The sequence below is a fragment of the Dermacentor albipictus genome, chromosome 6 (assembly GCF_038994185.2).
Source record: "Dermacentor albipictus isolate Rhodes 1998 colony chromosome 6, USDA_Dalb.pri_finalv2, whole genome shotgun sequence".
NCBI lineage: Eukaryota > Metazoa > Arthropoda > Arachnida > Ixodida > Ixodidae > Dermacentor > Dermacentor albipictus.
The window spans coordinates 6,708,394-6,728,494 of record NC_091826.1 but is presented as its reverse complement, the minus strand read 5'-3'; the positions used below and the strand labels follow the sequence as shown (position 1 = coordinate 6,728,494).

General features: G+C 46.0%; 1 protein-coding gene across 1 annotated transcript in view; it reads right to left on the bottom strand.

The window, feature by feature from the left end:
* The window catches only part of LOC135901420 (protein DEK-like), a 133,206-nt gene that overhangs the window by 16,618 nt on the left and 96,487 nt on the right, over nt 1–20,101 (bottom strand). The window contains exons 8-10 of the mRNA XM_070539836.1: nt 16,129–16,185; nt 14,957–15,470; nt 7,780–7,871 (exon numbers count right to left, since the gene is read on the bottom strand). Of these exons, the coding sequence (XP_070395937.1) occupies nt 7,780–7,871; nt 14,957–15,470; nt 16,129–16,185 (663 nt within the window). The remainder of the gene's footprint in view (nt 1–7,779; nt 7,872–14,956; nt 15,471–16,128; nt 16,186–20,101) is intronic.

Sequence of the window (20,101 nt, the reverse complement as noted above, 5' to 3'; positions counted from 1 at the left end):
AATATTTGGGGTTTTATGTGCCAAAACCACTTTCTGATAATGAGGCACGCCGTAGTGGAGGACTCCGGAAATTTTGACCACCTGGGGTTCTTTAACGTGCACCTAAATCTAAGCACACGGATGTTTTCGCATTTCGCCCCCATCGAAATGCGGCCGCCGTGGCCGGGATTCGATCCCGCGACCTCGTGCTCAGCAGCCCAACACCATAGCCACTGAGCAACCACGACGGGTAGACAACAGAATAGATCTGGCAGAGGGACAAGTGGGAGAGCAGTGACTGATTCATGGGGTTTAAGTGCATCCTCTTCAGCAATTCATACTTCGTTTATCTACTCTAACAATTGAATTTGTGAACTTTCTTTGGTCTTCTCCCCTAGTTTTTTATGAAGACATCAGCAGTGACAGTGAAAACTCGCTCGATGGGCACGTTGGGGTGAGTGAAGGAAAACGTTGTAATGTGTGGAAACTGCAGAGGATTGTGGTTACTTGATGCAGTGTAGCACTTCGGTGTTGCTGGGGGCCTGCCGAAAGAGCTCATTAGAGGCTATGGCGCTGAGCTGCAGAGCTCAAAATCGCAGGTTTGATATTGGTAGCAGCAGCTGCACTTCAATGGGAGAAAAATGCAAAAATGTTTGTTAATTAGATTTAGGCGCATGATAAACAGATGCCCAAAATTATTCTACAGTCCCCCTTCTATGGCATGCCATGCCTCATGATCAGATTGTAATTTCAACCCGTAAAACCACAGCATTCGATTAAATAATTTGTTTAATTCGCCAGCCAACATCTGGTGCAGCATTAGGATGACAAAACAAACATTGCACAAATGCAGGGCTGTTGCATGACAACTGCACTGCCTTTACAGCTTACTCTTCAATGAAGTAACTTGCTACATGTAATTGGCTACAAAAAAAGGGGGGGGTGTCTACCAAGTTGACATTTCCAAGTTCCCAGAGTTTTCCAGGTTTTTCCTGAGAAAATTCCCTGAGTGATGCAAAACTATGTTTTATGTCAAGACAAGCTGAAACCATATCGCCCAATGCTGTCACTCTCTAGTAAGCATATGAAAAATATTTTAAAGAAAACCGACTTAAGGGGGGACACTGTACTTGAGAGAAATGTCTAATTTTTTTCATCTATTAAAAAAGAAACTTGACATTATGATTGAGTTCTTTATGCTGATTTCAAAAATGTGATTATTGTTGTTGCATGTCAATTAGCATTGGAGATAATTAAAGTTAATTACCCATTGTTTGAAGGTGGAATAACAACAGGAAATTTTTATTGGAGAGCTACTATTGGCACATGTCTAGATACTAAAAAGCATAAGCTTCACAATGGTAGGAGTACTTTTTTGATATGATGATTTTTAGCCAAGCTGTAGCAGTTTGAGTTTCAATGTTGCAGACACACCCACTTTATGCTCCAGTTTAGTGGAAAATTAAAAATTTTTGGATATGTTATTTGAAAATGCACTCCTACCATTGTGTGCTCTACAGATTGAGTTACATGTCACAACGAAAATAGCAGTGCTAGCTGCTCTGAACGCAGAGTTATTGTTTTTTCAAGTTCACAATTTCAGCAAACTTTTTATTTAGAGAAATCAGTGAAAAACAAAACAAGTCCAATTTGAGCCAACTGAAGCAAAAATTGTAGAATATTTGCAACTATTTACAATTCTAATATTGTCAGTAGGCACCAGGCATGTAGTCCTTCTGTTTGGAATCGCCTAAATGCCGCTTTTTCAATGCCCGCTGCATGCTCTCTGCAGAGACGCGCTTGCAAGCTGATGCTGTTGCTCTGCGGCGGTCCTTTTCTGCCATGCGTTTAGTGGCTAGGACTCCAGCATTGACATTCAGTTCCTTCAGGATTGCTGATGAGGCTGCTTCATTTCCTGCATTGAATTTCAATACAGCCTCAGCCACAGCACCTTGCACAGAAAACAATGATGCATGGCACTCTTTTGGTGAATGTGCCCATAGAACGGAGTGGAAACTCTCATTACTATTCTGTGTTTTCCCCCTTTGGCACCGCTTGAGAAGCTTCTCATCCGACAAACGTTCGTAGATGGGAGAAAGGGCCTTGCAGACATGTGGCGGCAAGTTATAGCGATGCTTGGGGATTGGCTCGCCTTTTGCTTGGGCTGCATTTTGCCGACACCATGAGTTTTGGCCTGTTGGACACAAACTATGATTTGACACTTGGTCATTAGAGGTGACATGGTGATAGGTGGCCATGACAGCTCTGTGCATGGCCTTGATGTCACCTTTGTTGGACTTCAAAGCCCAGCCGTAATATGAAGTAAGCTTGGCAACCAGGTCACCAGTCAGTTTTCCCCTGCCACCAAGGCTTTCAGTTCCAGTCCCCTTTTGCTTGGAAATAAGGTTACGCAGTGCAGTTCCCATCCTTTTCTCTACGTGGTTGACACAGTCTTCCTTGCTGATGGGAATATAACCATACACCTTGGCTTCCTGTAGGGCGAGAAAGGTGCGGCTGTCGCCGTCCGAGAGTATTGTGGTATATCTGAGGTTGTTTTTTTTCAGTGATCTTTGAAAGAGCATTAGACCAGCTTCCACTTCCATTTCTCCAGATTTTTTATTTGAGTTTTTTTGGCATACATGCCTCTCCATCCACGACTGGTATGTTGGGTCTCCTTCTTTCGGTCCCCGTTCGCACGCCGCACAAAAATTGCTCAGAACAACGTAGTCAAGCACTAACCCTGTAAAAAGCTCGATGACGGCGCCGACGCAGATATGAGAGGAATGGCCACGTGTCATCCAGGACCCATCATAGGAAACGGCAATGTTTCCTAGGTCGCCAAGCTTCAGTTCGCTGTACAGATTGCGCACAGCGAGCGCGCTCGCGGAAACGCACTTATCGGCAGCTGCAGTTGTAGCGGGCGTCAGCTTCGACTTGTGGTGCGCCTGCCATGTCTTGGTATGCATGCCACGGGTAGATACATTCATGATCGCGAATATGTCATTCAGCGCCGTTTGCTGATTTCCAGTGCTTTTCATAGCGCGCGCGGCAAGAATGTTCACGACGAATGGGTTGCACGTCGTTCCGCTGTTCGCGCGCGGCGAGCTCCACGCCGACACGCTATCGCCGCAGATCTCGCACGAGGCAACCATCTTTATCGCAAGGCCATAATCGCGTTCATCTTTGCTCATCGACGCATCGCCACCACATTTTTTGCACTTGAAAAACGACAGCAGAGTGTTTATAGCGTCGAGGCTCACCACAGCGAAGCGCGTATCCATCACACCCGAGCCTTCCGCGGTGTCGTCCGAGGCAGTGGCAGCGTCGGCCGCACAAACGAGAAGCTCTGATTTTCGCTTCGTAGCTGGCGTCGATGCAAGATTACGGAGTTTTTCCTCCGCATCCTTCTCAATCTTCGACAAATCAGCGGGCTCCAACATGACGGTGTCGTGCCGAAACGTCTGTGGAACACTGCCGCTGACGGAGCCGCTTCCACCCGCTAGGCCTATTCCACAGTCGTCCTCGGCGGCGGCTTCGGTGGCGCTTGGCTCGGGAAGCAAACTGTCGTCGAAGCCTTCCGACGGTGATCCGCGCTTCTTTTGAAAGTTGAACAACTTTCGTTTCTTCTTTGGTCCACCGAATTTGTGCTTCGTAGCAAACTTTGGCGATGAGTTCGGCATGGTTGCGTTTCTACCGTGTTGCGAACAATCCGCACGCTCGAGCAGCCGACAGTCGACAATGGGAATCAGCCAATGGCGGGCGCGCTCGCTGTCACGTGCGTTCGTAGACGAATAGGATCGCGTATCAGGACCGACTTTTCGCGGGCTTTTTCTTAGTGGCCGCTTGGCGTATGTAGTAGCTGTGGTGCGAAATATAAAGAAGAAACGCAGCTCTTTCAAACGAGACCAAGATGGCCGCGATCAGAAACGTAAAACGGCAGCTGCGCGTTCTTGAAATATGCCAATTTTTGCGCGTCAGTCGACGAATATCCTGGTCACACACGTCATCTGAAACACTACTGTGGCTAAAATATCAATCCGGGAAGCGTAAAAATTTGCCAGATTATGTAGCAGTCACTGCAGAATCCGATTTTAAGGTAAAAGAAAAATCGATTTTTCCGCGATTTTTCGCTTTCTAAGACCCGTGTCCCCCCTTAATCCAATTTGAATAATAAGGAGTAGTGTTTATGTTATTCAAAAAAAAAAGAACAGAAGGGAGGGGTTATTGAAATGCACAGCCAATAAAATGCTTCGAAAAAAATTGCAAATTGAGTTGGACATTCTCCAGTACAAATAAAAAGGAGATGCATACACAAGCAAAATTCCAAATATTCCAAAGCAAAGCTCTAAATTCACCATTTCGCCCATCAACCCATCAGTTGTCACCGTATGAGCGACCCCAAAAATGTCGCTGTTGGCTCTCTCGGTCCGTGTAGTTGCTGTTTTCCATAGATTCTGTTGCTACACGCAACTGCAGCACTGTATATAGAGTGGCACGCACAAGAGACACTGATGCTGAGAAAAGCACCGACAAAGAAGTTCCAGTCGCCTGTAAAGCGAGCAGGTTTTTTTTTGTATGTTTTTCACATTGCTTTGCCACGGACACAACAGTTTCGTGTGAGGTGACACGTTAACTATTTTGAGTGCAAGCATGTGCAAACGACACCGCCTGAAAAGTGTGACCGTGTGTCATCTCTGCGAGCATAGAAGTTTCGTCTCTCCGTGCGCATAGCTGGTACGACTGCTAGCGCGCACAAAAAGGATAATGACAGAAGGAAGAGATGTGTCTTCCTTGCTAGGCAAGACTTGTCTGGGCAGAGCATGCGCTTGCAAAGCCTGATGAGTCTGTTTTCCAAGCAATGCACCGAGGCAGCCGCTTTCTGCACCTTGTCATTTGCTAGATTACTGTTCCGGCTGCTGCAAAGGATACACAGAAAATTAGGAATCCCTAAAATTCGGAATAAAGTCAAACTTGACTATATCGAACCCGTTTACATTGAATTATTTTATATATCGAACAATTTCCCCGCGCCGTCGGGTTTCCCCGCGGTTGCGGGGAAAATCGACGGCGCGGCTCCATCCAACCACCCTCCCTACAGTGACCGCGCTGCTTCGGACGAGCCGTCGACACCCCCCCTGCAAGAAATGATACTGGCCTGCTCGCAGCACTTGCTCAGACAGCCAATCAGAGGAGGCTCTTGTGCCCTCGCCATGCAAAATGGCGAAAGTGCGAGTTGTCTCGGTGCCTTTTCTGGTCCACTGTGTGTGTGCCTTGTGGGCCTTCTCCCGCAGTGTTGCCGTGACGAAGCAGCACAATTTGCGTTTTCTCGTGAAGCTTGAAATCATAAATCAGGTCGAATGCGGTGAGAAGTCGGATGTGTCCCCGCAGTGTGAATGATTCCAAGGAACACTCTCAGGACGATCTTGAAGAACAAGGGGGAAATTAGGGCTAGAACAGCCAAACTCTCACCCCAGTGCCCGTGGCGCCCGAAGCGTACGCATGGCCGTGTACGAGTGGTTCACCCAAAATTGCTTCAGCCGTGCCGGCTTCCGCATGTTAAGCGATAACTGTATAAATTCTGATGAATGCGACGCAGCCGTTGCCGGTGTTGCAGAAACTTGGAGCGAGCTGTCAGAATTTCCGGAAGCTGTTGACGAATCAACAGTGGGTGAGTTTGTGAGTGCAAATGATGGCGTTGCAACCACAGGAGAGCCCGAAAACGAAGACCACAATGCCGACATCGTACTGGGCTCAAGTGAAAATGGGCACGACGAGCAAAGTGACGACGGTTTTGCCCACATCCTCCAAAGCGATTGGTGCGCTTGCACTAGTCTGGTGCTTCTGCGCACATGCGGAAGGTTGCGGCCTCAGCTGCTCCAAACTCCTTAGACAATGTGGAGAAGTGCGTGTGTCGCAGGCAGCGAAATTGCCCAAGCAGAAAGAAATGCAGGACTATTTCATGCGAAACTAAGCTAGTTTCATCAATAAAGTGATTTTATAAATGTTATGTGCTTTTATGACATCCAATTATTCAGCAGGCTTATATCGAATTATGCTCTATATCGGACTGATAGGCGTTTTTTTGCGAGTTCGATATAGCCGGGTTTGGTATGTGCTTTTATGACATCCAATTATTCAGCAGGCTTATATCGAATTATGCTCTATATCGAGCTGATAGGCGTTTTTTTTGCGAGTTCGATATAGCCGGGTTCGACTGTATCAGTTTGTAGTAGTGAGGCATTAACATGACACGTAAACTGAATAATGCTCATTATTCTGAAGACTTCGGCATTCTGAAGTTTGTAGTACTAAAACATTTTTACATTGAAGCTATAAGCAGTCGGCAGGGGATTTTTGAAAATTTCGCTAATGTGGTGTTCATGATAACACAGTTTCACTGTAGCCCGATGACGAATGCACTCCTAATTACCATTCCGTCGCTAGTGCTCAACCACTCGTTATAAAAAGTTTATTGTATTCCATTACAAGACAAAAGAAAATGTTACTTGTCCAGTTCTTTTTGATTTTCAGAAAGAACTCATTGATGATACACCTGACAGCAATTTGAGTGGTTGAAAGGTTTTGTGCTTTCGCGTGTCATTAGTTTTGTTATCGCATAGTGCTGCGCTGGTTTTACTGGCTCATGAAACTCACAGAAACTGCAAGTACCAGGAATACCACGACCATGTGATAAAGCAACATTCCCGAAATGTCCATGGCACTTGACTAGAAACCGATGCAGTGGTGAAGCCAATGGTCTGCCCTGGCTCGGTTTCTCCATGGCCACATGTTTGAGTTTTGCACAGAAAGCCGTAATACCGTCTCTCAGGCGCTGGTTTACTTACGGATGGCAGTAAAGAGCAGTGATGGCATATGCAATGTCACCACTCCTCGCTTGAGTGCAGGCGATTTGAATTGTGCTAAAGGTATGTGGACCCTTCAGACAATGTTCTTGTAAGCCAAGTCCTTTCTTAATACGAAACAGCAGCTGCGAGGTCTCTGCAACTGTATTTTAACTGTCCACGACAACTTAGTATTTGTCTTAAGTGTCCCTTTAACTTGTTTAGGCTGTTCTATTGCGAGCAGTAAAAAACTGACCTGTATAATGAAGGATTTTGGAAGTCTGAAGCACTTCGTTATTAAGGTTAACTAATTATTTAGGTGCGATTCGTTACACACAAGTCTGATTTCAACTAAGTGAACAGTACATCACTAGAGAGAGAAGAAAGCTCATTCAATTTGATGCCGTAACTATCAGATTCCAATTTTTTTTACTTGACAACTCATCAATCACACGCATAAAACTGCACAAGGTGGTGGATGGAATTACTCAGGTTATGGGAGAATGTCTTAGTGAATTAGTTAACCTGCATATAAGTCAACTGGTGTAAAGAAGAATCAAGCACAACTGAACGGTAAGAATTTTGAATCACTGGGCAATTTCAGAATGTAAAGGACAGGCTTCTTACTTTGGTTTTCATACTGACTTGTGAAGAGCCATCAGTTCAGGAGGCTAGTTGTAAACCAGCTAAGTTTTCCTCCATTAGCACCATTACCTTGTACCTTGGCCTGCAATATGACTAATTTCTTGCTCTCAAGAGCAATGATGGTAAAGTGAATGGATGCAGTAATGAATATTGGTACAACCTTCTTGACGCTCCAGCTGTAATGTAGTGTGCATTACAGTTCAAACACTTCCTTAAACCATATTACAGGCAAGCCTGCCTTCAAAATCTGAGCTGCTTCACTCAACAGGCCTCTCTTTCAACTGATCTCTCTTGCTCAGAGTATGGACCTCACCGTGGGCTCTGCACAGTCGGTAGTCTTGGCGGGTGCTTCCGTCTTGCCATCAGCAGTAGGCTTCTCATCTGCTTCGTCCTCATCTTCAGACTCTGCAAGAAATGAAATTAGTAGAGGTCAACAACTCCACAACAATGTAAATGGACTGGCAGACCATTCCTAGAATTACCAGAGTTCACTCTGCGATGCAGGCTATCTTCTAGAATGCCAAAAACATGTTTAAATTAATGAAATTCCAGAGTTTATGTGCCAAAACCACAATAAGATTAGGAAGCACATCGTAGTGGGGGACTTCGGTTTAATTTTGACTATGTGGGATTGTTTAGGTTATTAGAAAAATGTTTAATGATACAAAATGAAGAGAGGTCGACCTGCAGTAAATTCCTCTAGCCAGCTACTCCGAGTTGGGGGAAGGGGAAAAGCGAAAGGAAGAGGGAAGAAAAAGGTGCATGATGGGCGACGATGATGAGAAGAGGAAGATATAAAACATATAGTAAGCAATTTGGACTACTCAATGTCTACAGTCCAGGCTCGTACTTTTAAAAAGATCAAGTAAGGCTTGAATGGTCTTAAGACTCTATTTAATGTCTAACCAAGGGCCTAAATTAAAGTGCGACAGCGGCGGGCTGCCGAGGCCATAAAGTCATTGTTGGAGTTTCGACGCTCTTCCATGTACTGAGTGCAGTCACAGAGCACACAAACTATGTTTTCATTCACGCTGCACGTACCCGGGCGTAAATCTGTCTAAATCTGTCTAAATCAGTCTAAATCTGCGCAGGAGAGTGGCACAGCTGCGTTAATCTTCAGGTGGTAGCCTAAATTTATTAAATTATTATTTATTATTTTATTTAAAAATAATGCCGAAGGAACACGTTAGTAAAATGCACAGCGAAAAAATGGTAAAACCCACTCCAAATTGAGTCAAACATTTTCAAATAAGAATAAAAAGGAGATGCAAACAGAAGTAAATATTATCGAATATGAGCTATTTCTATCAAAACGTAGCAAGTTCATCGGTATGAGGCCTGAACTTTGTCACAACTAAGATTCTCTCTCAGCAGCTGAAAAGTCAACCTCAACTGTCCTGACATACTCTCAGCCCGTACACAACATCTCAGTGCTAGCTTTCACTGCTTTAAAGAGTTTATTTTGGTTTGGATGAGAGACACCTGCATCTCGGCGACAGCCAACACTTTGTTTTTTGAGCTCCAACTTCTTCAAAGAGGTGGCGGCAAAAGGAAGCGTGCCGTGTCAGTGCATCGGCCCTTTCTATTCCCATCCTACTTCCGCCACGCGTTCACCCCATGGACCATTTGAAGCAACATTTGGTCAGTTGTACTGCCAACATCCAATTTTTCGGACTCCCTAGGGGTTGCAAGAACATCCAAAAAATCGGCCAGTCCGGAAAAAAAAAAAAAATTGAATGCATGTCTTTAACTGCCTTTAAGGGCTTATATTACCACAGGCAAGTCCGAAAAAACTCTTTAAGGCCTGTCAGTACATTGATTAGGCATATCGGTGCTTGTACTGTGACAGGAGACGGGGGTGCACGCGTGTATAATTAAGGAATAGACACTGTCACGTGACAATTGCCCCTTCCCACGCTTGTGTTTCACCGCGTAACACTGCTGTACAGAGGCGAAGCTAACTTCTAGAAAATGGCATTACGCAACGCGCTGTGCTTTGCGAGCTTCAAAGCCAATCACGAGGATTACAAAGGCAGAGTCAGTGCCATTGCTGACCGCGTTCTTTCGATGAAAGATATGGCATCGCACGGCAAGAAGCTTAATAGCTAACTTAGAAGCAGCCAGGCCTAACGTTGCCACGGTGGTGGCTATGGCTGCCAGCGGATCTGCGTGCGAGAGTGCCGATTCGAGGCGGCGAGATAATCAAAATGGCGGCGGTGGTGGCTTTGATTAGTACGTGTATGGTGTATGGTCACAGTGCGTGTATGGTCAATTACTCGCAACAATGCGGCGGGCACGCGGCGGCGTCCGCCCGTTTGTTGCTGCATATAAGCGAAGCCAGCGAACAACCGGCGCCGTCCCGCCGCGTCTATTTCTGCCGCACAATGTTCGCCGTGAACGAACGCTCCATGTATCCTGGGCTTAACATTTCTGTACGGAGGCAAAGCTGACTTTCAAGAACCGGCACTATACAATGCATCAAGCTTTCCAAGCTCCTAAGCCAATCGCGAGTAGCACAAAGGCGGAGTCCGCGCCATTGCTGACAGCAGCGAATTCTCTCAATAAAAAACACGGCACCCAACGGCAAGAAGCTTCATAGCGAATGTCGAAGCAGCTAGGCCTAGCATTGCCGCAGTGGTGGCTACAGCTGTCAGCGGATTTGCGTGCAAGAGTGCCAGTTCAAGGCAGCGAGGTAATCAAAATGACAGCGGTAGTGGCTTTGATTAGTGCCGTTTCGGAACTGCAGTCATGGCAGAACCTCCGGAAAATCAGACGACAAAGAGTTCTTGCGTCCGAAATTTCTGACATTCTGATACATTGACTCTATGGGGTACGTGGTAGTGCCGCGAAGCCGTCCAAATTATCGGCAATCCAGAAAGTCAGTCATTGACTGTACACTGGAAACTCCTCCAGCCGACAACAGGACGTCAAAGACGATTCATTACGATTCCTGCCTGTTACTTGAGCCAGCATTACCGCAACTTTCGACCCTTTCAATTAAATTACAGCTAGTTTTCCCTGATGGAGGCACAAATTCCCTGAGTTCTTCCAGACTACTCAACATCCCTGACAATTCCCGGTTTTTAAGATTGATAGACACCCCGAGATCGAAGTACCAAAAGTTTAGGCCTAAAGAAATGTATGGACACTGACTGGGACCTTTAGTCAGGATCGAATTAGCCAAGAAATTTAAACACCCAGTGGTGGCACAGCCATTTGACCTTTCGGGGCAGGTCCTGGCGCAGGTAGAAACGCAGGTTAGGGGCAGCAGCAAGCACTTTTGGCACAGGGTCCAACGTGGGTGTGCTTACCATATACGATGCAAATATTAACTGATATGGCGACATGCTATGGCGACAGGTTTGCGCGAGGGTTACCCTGCAAGTGCGGTCATGAAAGGACGCAAGATTCCTCCACACCGCAATGCACAAAGGGCGCTAAGGCCTGGTTCGTTGATACAGTGCAGAGAAGGCACCGTAAACAGATCAACAAACGTGTGTTTATTAAACCAGGGTGCAACACAGTGCAACAGCCACAAATTTTGGGCAAAGGCTCACCGCAAAACCGATCGATTACGCGTGCCTGCATTGAACATGACATCATGCAATATACTTATGTCATGCCATGTACATTACGGAAATTTCTAATAGGGGCTGGGGAAAAAAAAAAAAAAAACACGTCAGCACCACTACGCATGCACGAGACACAAATATAGTTTTGCCTTTGCATTGAAAACACTATATCCTAAAATTTTGCAGCGACACAAACTCGACGTAAAAGTAGTGCACCAACAAACATGGCGGCACCCATCGAAGTGGAGGCTCATGCCGTGTACCACATTCACTAATGCTATTCTTAGCTATGCACCAAGTTCGATCCTGATCGCAGCCGCTCTTTTGCAAAGCCCCGCTATCACCCATAAACATCGAAAAAGTTTACCTTTAATCCTACAATGTGACACCCTCCTTCAGCAAACTCCGTAGTACCACGCGAGTTCAATGAATACCGAAATAAAGCACCAGCAAGACGGTCCAGCGGCACTACATTGTATGTATGTCAGAGAAAATTAAATGCGCAAATCATGAGCCACACGACTCTGACGGGAGAGGGCCTCTTCGATTTTCGGAGTTCAGGCAGCCCGCTGGTTCTGGTCCTGCTAGGAAGTCAAGTGAGCTGGGATCCCAAGACAACCCGAAGCTGCCTGAAGTTTGTAAAATCGAACGCCGGGACAGCTGGCCGCGGGACAAACACAAAAATGCTCCCAGAACAGCAGCGCCCGGAGAGGCCAATGTGCACTCGCTGTAGCCAGCCCATTTATGCGTTACTGGGCCAAACTCACTTTGCACGGCACAACAGAAGGCCTGTGACACATCTGATGCCAAAATGCGAAATCGCACACGTATCCCTGAAAACGATCGTTTGAAGATGCCTGCTCGCAGAGGTGACGTCGCCCACCACGCTACATTGATGAGCTGGTGCTGTGTCACCACTTGACAAGACATGAAAAAGCAGGATATTACACACATCTTATACGTACAAAATTTCGTGCCTGCCTGCTTGGGCTTTGATTTCAGAAAGTTTGTTTTGCCTGATGGAGCTTCTCTTTTGACCCTAAGAAGCTGGGGATCCGGCTGGTGCACGAAAATGTGCACCACCTCTGATCAGCGAAAAATTTCCTGTTAAAAACAATATTGGTTGCAGTCATGAGAGCAATAAATGTGCTGATGAGCTCTGTCATTGAAACACTGTCCTGTCTGCCCTATACAAGTTTTTCCACAGCTCAGCGGTATCTGATAGATAACTTTGCGCCTGCATTCAGTGAAACGAGATTTATGATTTGCGGTGCACAGGGCACCAAAATGCACCAAAAATCATAAATCTTGTTTCACGGACTGCAGGTGAAACATTATCTATGAGATACCACTGAGCTGTGGAAAATCTTGTATAGGGCAAACAGGACAGTGTTTCAATGACAGAGCTCGTCAGCACAGCAGCAACCTAAAGAATGGCTATGTGAGTCATTTAGCAGGACATTGCAACAAGTATCCCTGCACACCCATATCTGAAAAAACAAAATTCATAGGGAAAGGACAAGGTAAGAGGGCAAGGGAGACAATATGAGCTATTACGTTAGAAAGGAAGGAGCTACATGAGTAAGTGCTCCTTTTCTTGCCTTGCCGGAAAATTAAGTAGCTTTTTTTGCATGAAAGATTATGATGTAGCTGATTTTGCAGATGTGTTTGCGACTGCTGTATGCATGTTTATGCTGTAAATGGTATAAAATAGCTGGAGAATTTCAAATAAATTTCCAGTCGGCAGTCAGTGTTTGTCTGTGGTATTTGTTTCCTCGTGTCCTTGCTTTATTTGTGCCATTCAACCTCAGTTCTAAATATCCTCAGCCCTCATCAAGATCTTAGAAATGTATGGGATTCACGGAGTGTTTGCATGCCAATGCTGGCTGCATGACGTAATTAGCCTCTTCCTTCCTTCATGCCCTGGAAGCTCGCGGGTAGGCAGAAGTGGAAAACTGAGGAGGCCCTGAGTTTCCTACTGGGCGGGTCTCTGCTTCCTTCTATGATGATAATGATAACATGCTCTCGGTTTTGATTTCAGTTTTGTTAGCTGCGCAGGCTTGGCACAATTTTTCGCTAACATACCGTTTTGGCGCAAGATGGTGTAAAAGATCACTCTTGGCGTAGTTTGGTGCAATTGGCACAGCTGTTCCACCACTGAAACACCTGAAGTTAGGTCTACTGCAGAAATCTGTTTCCCTTTTTTTATGCACCCCAAAGATTTGACAAGTGCATGTTACATTGCAGGTACCATGAAAGAAAAAGACTGTAGCATGAAGCTGCAATGGAAATCCACAGCGGATCTTCAAAAAGAAAATTCACTTATGAAGAAAGACTTCTACAGGTCCTGGGACTGCCTTTCATGAATAGTTGCTTTACTCTCCAAGCTAACCAGGAGGTTAGCAAATCACAGAGCAAGGCCAAATTAATTGAAAACTCAAAGGTACGCATAAAGCCTGCATAGTTCACGAAATCGAGAATCATCTAATGTACTGAAGCATAAAGCTACAGAGGGCTTCCCCTAAACTGATTTGCCAATAATGCAGGTGTAGCATGTACCGTATTTACTTGCATAATGATCGCACTTTTTCTGTCAGAAAAATTGACGCAAATTCAGGGGTGCGATCATTACGCGAGTTCAATTTCCCGCGAAAAAAAAAAAATTTTTTTTTTGTCCCGCGTTTGTTGCGGGATGCGAGATTGCGGGTGACTCCAAAACAAAGATGGCGGCCGGCGGAGCAAGCCAAACGCGCCGAAAGCGATTTTTTTTTTCCTTCTCGTGAGTACATTACGTGCATTGAAACAGTTTCTTCCGTATCAGTGATGAATAATATCGTTATTATTGGCAAGTTTGCGGCAATAACGTAGCCATGTCCACTTTAAGGGGAAAGAAACAGGTGGGCGCGCTTAGCTGCCAGTGACATAGAAATGCATGGCCGACGTGCTGCGGAACCTGCGGCGTCTGTCTTCACTACTATCCTAATACGGCACGTTTCAGCTAAGGGTGGGCGAATATCTTAGCTGTGTTACAAGCGTCGGCGTATGAATGGGGTACACTTTTAACGTATCAGAGTAAACGTGGCTACCATCATTGTCGCGCGCGATTTGTTGCGTGCTTACGAGTGCAAAAGCAGATGAAAAGAATCGAAATGGGCCTTTATTATTTTTGTTGACATCAGCCATTATAAAGCCAACCCATAATAAAGGCAAGTTTGGTTGTACCTCATTTTGTCAAGTAAGTGCGGAAAGTGATGAAAGTAATGAAATGAGGCATCTAGTTAAGAATGTTTGGTGCATGCAGGCCGCTTGGCTTGTCTTGAAGAGTCGTTCGCGTAGCATTCGACAGATGGTACGCGCGATCATTATTCGCTAGACTCGGCACACTACATATCACTGCGGCAAGTTCGGGGTGCGATCATTACGCGGGAAATAAAAAAAAATCAAATTTTGACGACAAAATTTAGGGGTGCAATCATTACGCGAGTGCGATCATTATGCGAGTAAATACGGTACTTATCTATTCCACTTTTAGCTTTGTCATCTGGTACAGCTCAATGTCCCAAACAAAGGCTACGAGACGATGTGAGTGGGTGGGGTAGTACAGATCAATTATGACTTATAGAGCACCTAAATCTAAGCCCGAGACTGTGTGTCCATCCATTGTCTAGCCGCATTGAAATCCATCCAAGAATGTCTGGCCGCATTAAATGTGGCCGAGAGAGCTGGGAATCAAACCTGGTGAACAGATGACCATATCAAAAAATAGACCTTACTTGTAAAAATTCTGACAACGGGGACACCAACAAACCAGAGCCACTTCTAGAGTCGTTTCACTTTGACCTAACTCAAACCAGAGAAACTAAAGGAGAAGACAAAACTAAAAAGTGCAAAGGAGTGAAATGTAAAAACAGTGCTCACCGTGCTTCTTCCTACCCTTCTTGGCAGGTGTGGCCTTCTTTACAGGCTCAGATTTCTTTATGGGCTCTGCCTTTTTAGTGGGCTCCGTCTTTTTTGCAGACTCGACCTTCTTGGCAGGCTCGGCCTTCTTAGCAGGTTCGGCCTTCTTGGCAGGCTCGGCCTTTTTCGCAGCCTCAGCCTTCTTTGGGGCCTCAGCCTTCTTTGGTGGTTCGGCTTTCTTGTCAGGCTCCTCCTCAGATTCGTCTTCCTTGTCAACGCTGTTCTTCTCGTTGGAGTCCTCTTTTTCATCAGACTCGTCCTGCTCATTTGATTTGTCCTTTTTGTCGTCCTCATCCTTTTCATCAGAGTTATCTTTCTCGTCAGACTCATCCTTCTTGTCAGACTCGTCCTCGTCAGACTCCTCTTTCTTTGCTACTTTCCTCCGCTTGGCAGGAGTGCTGATCTTCTTTGCAGGCTTGGCCTTCTTGACTGCTTTCTTCTCTTCCTCCTCCTCCTCTTCGCTTTCCACAGAATTCTACAAAAACAAAAACATCAGCTACTAGTTTCTGCTCGCCTTGGACCAGTTACATACTGCACAATGTTATAAACACAACACGTCAAAAATGCAACAGCAGCAGAAGGAGACACATGCCTGAGTGAATGACTGATTTTATCACTGTAGTGAAGAATGCTGCGGAATTAACTGGGCCAGAGCTACTTTGTCCACTTACACCAATCAACTCTTACCAATAAGAAGACCGTGGCTCAGTTGAACTAGCATCGGCAAAACATGCATTACTATCGAGAACATAAAGAGCACAAGCGAATAACTAATTACATACAACATTAGGGCAATTTAGCTGCCCAGAAGTCTATTGGCAATTTCCATTTGATTAGCACAAGTTGAGGAAACTTACAAATACAGCATTATAAAACAGTGAGAATTGGGGTGTTTTTTTTTTTTTTCACTGTTGCTGCAATTATCCAACTCTTCAAAGAGCAGGCCCGTGCAGAAAATGCAGAAACCAAACTCTCACAGGGCCATTTTCAAAGCAGCTAACTTATTCTTGCTTTGACGAATGAGTGATCTCATCAACACTAAATGTTTAACCACTCTAGAATTGACACACGAGAAGGTTCCAATGCAGGCAGATTACAAAAGACAAAGATAAAAAACAGTGCGCCAAATTTACCTCAGACTCGACCTCAGACTCGTCTTCATCAGCAGGCCGCTTTCGAGCTGCCTTCCCCTGCAAGACCAGTCTGCTTAGTACTGCGCTGCACTAAACCACCAGCCAATAGTGTAGAACCCACCAAGAACCCCGTGGAACCACGTTATCAGCTACAAACGAAGATGACTAAACACTGAAAGTTGCATGTTTTCAGTTCGTTATGTGGCTGCAACAGGTTGCTGGAAACGCACTAAAAGTGCCCGAAAAAAATGTATCAGTGCGCAGGGCGAGAAAACAGCTTTAAATTGTGTAAAATTACTGATGTTCATGGAGTCCTAACTCGTCTTTCCCGCCACCAAATGCACATACAACTGGTTATTGCGTGTACAATTATATGATATGTAAAAAGTATCAGTAGGCCGCTAAAGTTCGAGGACAGACGACAAGATTTGCACTGGCTTTGAAACAGTTTCTCGTCTGTTCTTGCTTTTCTTCGCTTGCTCACCGGTGTACCCTGTTTCCGACACATCATGTGACAGGGACACGCAGCCTGCGAGTGAGCCCCAACCATAGACGAGCTACAGTGTGGCGACTCAAGGCTCACCAGACAAATCGTCGCCTGAATGTTGTACGATTCAGACGCACCTCGAGCCGCATATCATGTCAGCGGTGACAGCAGAAGGGCACGCATGCAGTGTTCGCGACTCTCTTTGCGCAGTGTCCGCACCTGAGCATAAGTTCAGCTTGATGGACCAGCAAGGCCAAGAACAAATTTCGGCCCCTTGCGACAGCGAATTCATTATTGTGCAGGTTTCTGTGATGAGCTCTCTCATTGCTAAAACACCGTGCCCAAGATACCAACACCGTTATGTGAGTGTACACTGCGATACCAGGCTCGGTCTGGCAGTGCAAATGGTGCTGTCATGCACTGCTTGTGGCCCTCTCAAAAGGAAGTGCAAGGGTGTTTGATGTGAACATTCGCTCAATGCAAGCTGTTCAAGCAATAGTTAAAGGGCAGACAGCTCTGAACGATTTCTGGGCCACAATGAATGTGTCCCGTCGTGGTTTACACCACAAGGCATTCCAGGGCCACTTCAAGGGGCTTGTTAAAGAGGGACGCGGCTTTCGCATTGCGAAAAATGACCGAAAAATTGATTTTTCGAAAATCACATGTTCAGTTTTTATAACCCTTTCTTTACCCGATTCCAAAATATCTTTCCTGAAAATCGCTTAGAAGTGCTTTAAAAAAATTGCTGTATCAGCCACGGCGACGAGAAGTTTTGCGGGAATCGCAAAAAGACTGTGTTTTTCAAGCCACGATATCTCCGTAACGGCGCAACCAAGCGCCGCCATCTTGGTCGAAACAGAAAGAGCATTCCTTAAACTGTAAATCTGCCGTTTTCCCGGACTCCTCCAAGCGAAAACAAACGCAGAAAAAGCAAAAGTTTCGACGTCTCGAGGCGGTTCCTGATTGGCGGCGCGCGCCACGTGAACACGGTGCGCGGCCCCGTTGGTCTCCGAAACGGTTGCCCCTAGGAACGGCGGGCGAAGTGCCGCGCGTCGTCTCCTCTTCCCGCAGCTACCGTTCTCCATCGCCCGTATCACGAGCCTTTCCATAGTTTTGGTAGCCGCTCCGAAGCTCCGTGGCATAGTTTCATGTTAGATCTCGGGTGTGGTCATGAATAGGCGACGGTGCAAGAAGAAATACAAAACTTCGCATCAACTTGGCAGCCGTAAGAGCAAGTCTTCGATGCTCAAAAGTAAAGCGTCGTCAACAGCTTCCAGTGCCGATTCTACTGATGTTCAGTGCGGCGCGGACATCGTGGACACGCAGCAGCAGTTCCCTCAATGTATCGATGCCTCGGACCCACAACCAAGCACCTCGCGCACCGACTTCTTGGACCGCCGCCGACGTATCTTGCGCACTGACGTCTTGGACCCACGACCAAGCAGTTCACGCACCGACGACTCGGACCCGCGACCAAGCACTTCATGCGCCGACGACTCGGACCCGCGACCAAGCACCTCGCGTGTGGATGAAACGCAGTCGAGATTCGGCAGTACAATTCAGGCTCACTTGGAACCGCACTACATATCGATAGAAGCTTCTCGTGGGCGAGCTGAGACAATGCAAGCAAGCATCACTCGGTTCTGTTTCGGCGACCGAGAGAAAAATTAAGCTCACAGGTGAGAGTGGAAGTTGTGCCGATGTGGAGCTGGCGGATGAGCTTTTGGTTGTGCAGGTCACAGCATTGAATGCTTTGTACAAGAATGCCTTGTGCCAAGAATGCTCTCAGGCGGGAGTGACCGTTCATTTGGGAACAAGGCATGGATTGGCTGCACGAATGCTACTGACCGGCAATGCCTGCAGCAGTGTTGCAAGTGAATGGTCATCGCCGCGAGTAGAGGGTGATACGGCTTTTGACATGAATATGCGTGCAATGCAAGCAATTAAAACCACCGACAGAGGGGCAACTGCACTGACTGACTTTTGGTCAGTAATGAACCTTTCACACAGAGGCTTGCACCATAAGACATTCAAAAAACATCTGAAATCAAAATTCAGGCCTGCTGGTGAGATGGCTGCGGCAAGCCTCTTTTCTGATGCTGTGGCAGCCGTGCGGAAAGTTTACAGCGAAATGGACCTGACATTCACAAAAAATGTGACAATAGCCGACGACGGGACATGGATGACACGTGGTCATGCATCCCATATTGGTGTGGGCACAATAATTGAATTTTACACGTCTGGTGCTTGACTGCGTTGTGCTATCGAACAGATGCCATGGATGCACGCTTGGGCCGAAAGAAAACAATGAAGGCTACAGTGAATGGAAAGAGAATCACGTGTGCCAAAAGAACACCAATGCAAACTCAAGCCGAATTGAGGTCAAGGCAGCGTTCATCTTGTTCATAAGGTCACTGGAAAGGAATGACCTCCGCTACACATCTATTGTTTGTGTTGGGGATAGCCGTACTTTCCAGGCCCTTTGTGAAGACAAGGCTTATGGCTTCATTACTTTCAACAAATAGGACTGTATCAATCCCATGAAAAAGAGGATGGGTACAGCCCTGCGAGCACTTGTCTAAAAAAGCAGAAGAAGCAAACCAGTTGGAGGGAAGGGTGGCCTGACCCAAGACCTAATCAAAAAGGTCACCAATTATTATGGCATGGCCATACGTAATAATATTGAAGTAGATGATATGCAAAGGGCCATAATGGCAACCTTCTATCATATCACTTCAACAGATAAAGCAGGGTGTCTACCAAGTTGACATTTCCAAATTCCCCGAGTTTTCCAGGTTTTCCCTGAGTGCTTTTGCAAAATTCCCCGAGTGATGCAGAACTATGTTTTATGTCAAGTCGCGCTGAAACCATATCGCCCTATGCTATCACTCTCTAGTAAGCATATGAAAAAATTTTAAAGAAAACCGACTTAATCAAATTTGAATACTAAGGAGCAGTGTTTATGTTATTCAAAAAAAGAATATAAGGGAGGGGTTATTAAAATGCACAGCAAATAAAATGTCTTCGAAAAAATTTTCAAATCGAGTTGGACATTCTCTAGTACAAATAAAAAGGAGATGCATACAGAAGCAAATATTTTCGAATATGAGCTATTTCTATCAACTGACAGCATGCTCAGTGTCATGCAACTGTCCTGACATACTCTCAGCTCGCGCAAGACGCCTCAGTGTGTGTTTCACTGCGTTAAAGAGTTTATTTTGGTTTCGATGAGGGACACCTGCATCTCAGCATCAGCCAACAATTTGTTTTTTGAGCGCAGGCTCCTTCAAAGAAGCGGTCGCATACTTAATTCCCCGTTCATTCCTCAGTGCGTCGATCCTTTCTGTTCTCGTCCTCCTTTCGCCACGCGTTCGCCCCACAGACCACTTGAAGAATACTCTTGGTGAATTTACAGTCAACGTACAATTTTTCGGACCCCCTAGGGGCCGCGAAAACTTCCGAAAAATCAGGCAGTCCGAAAAAATA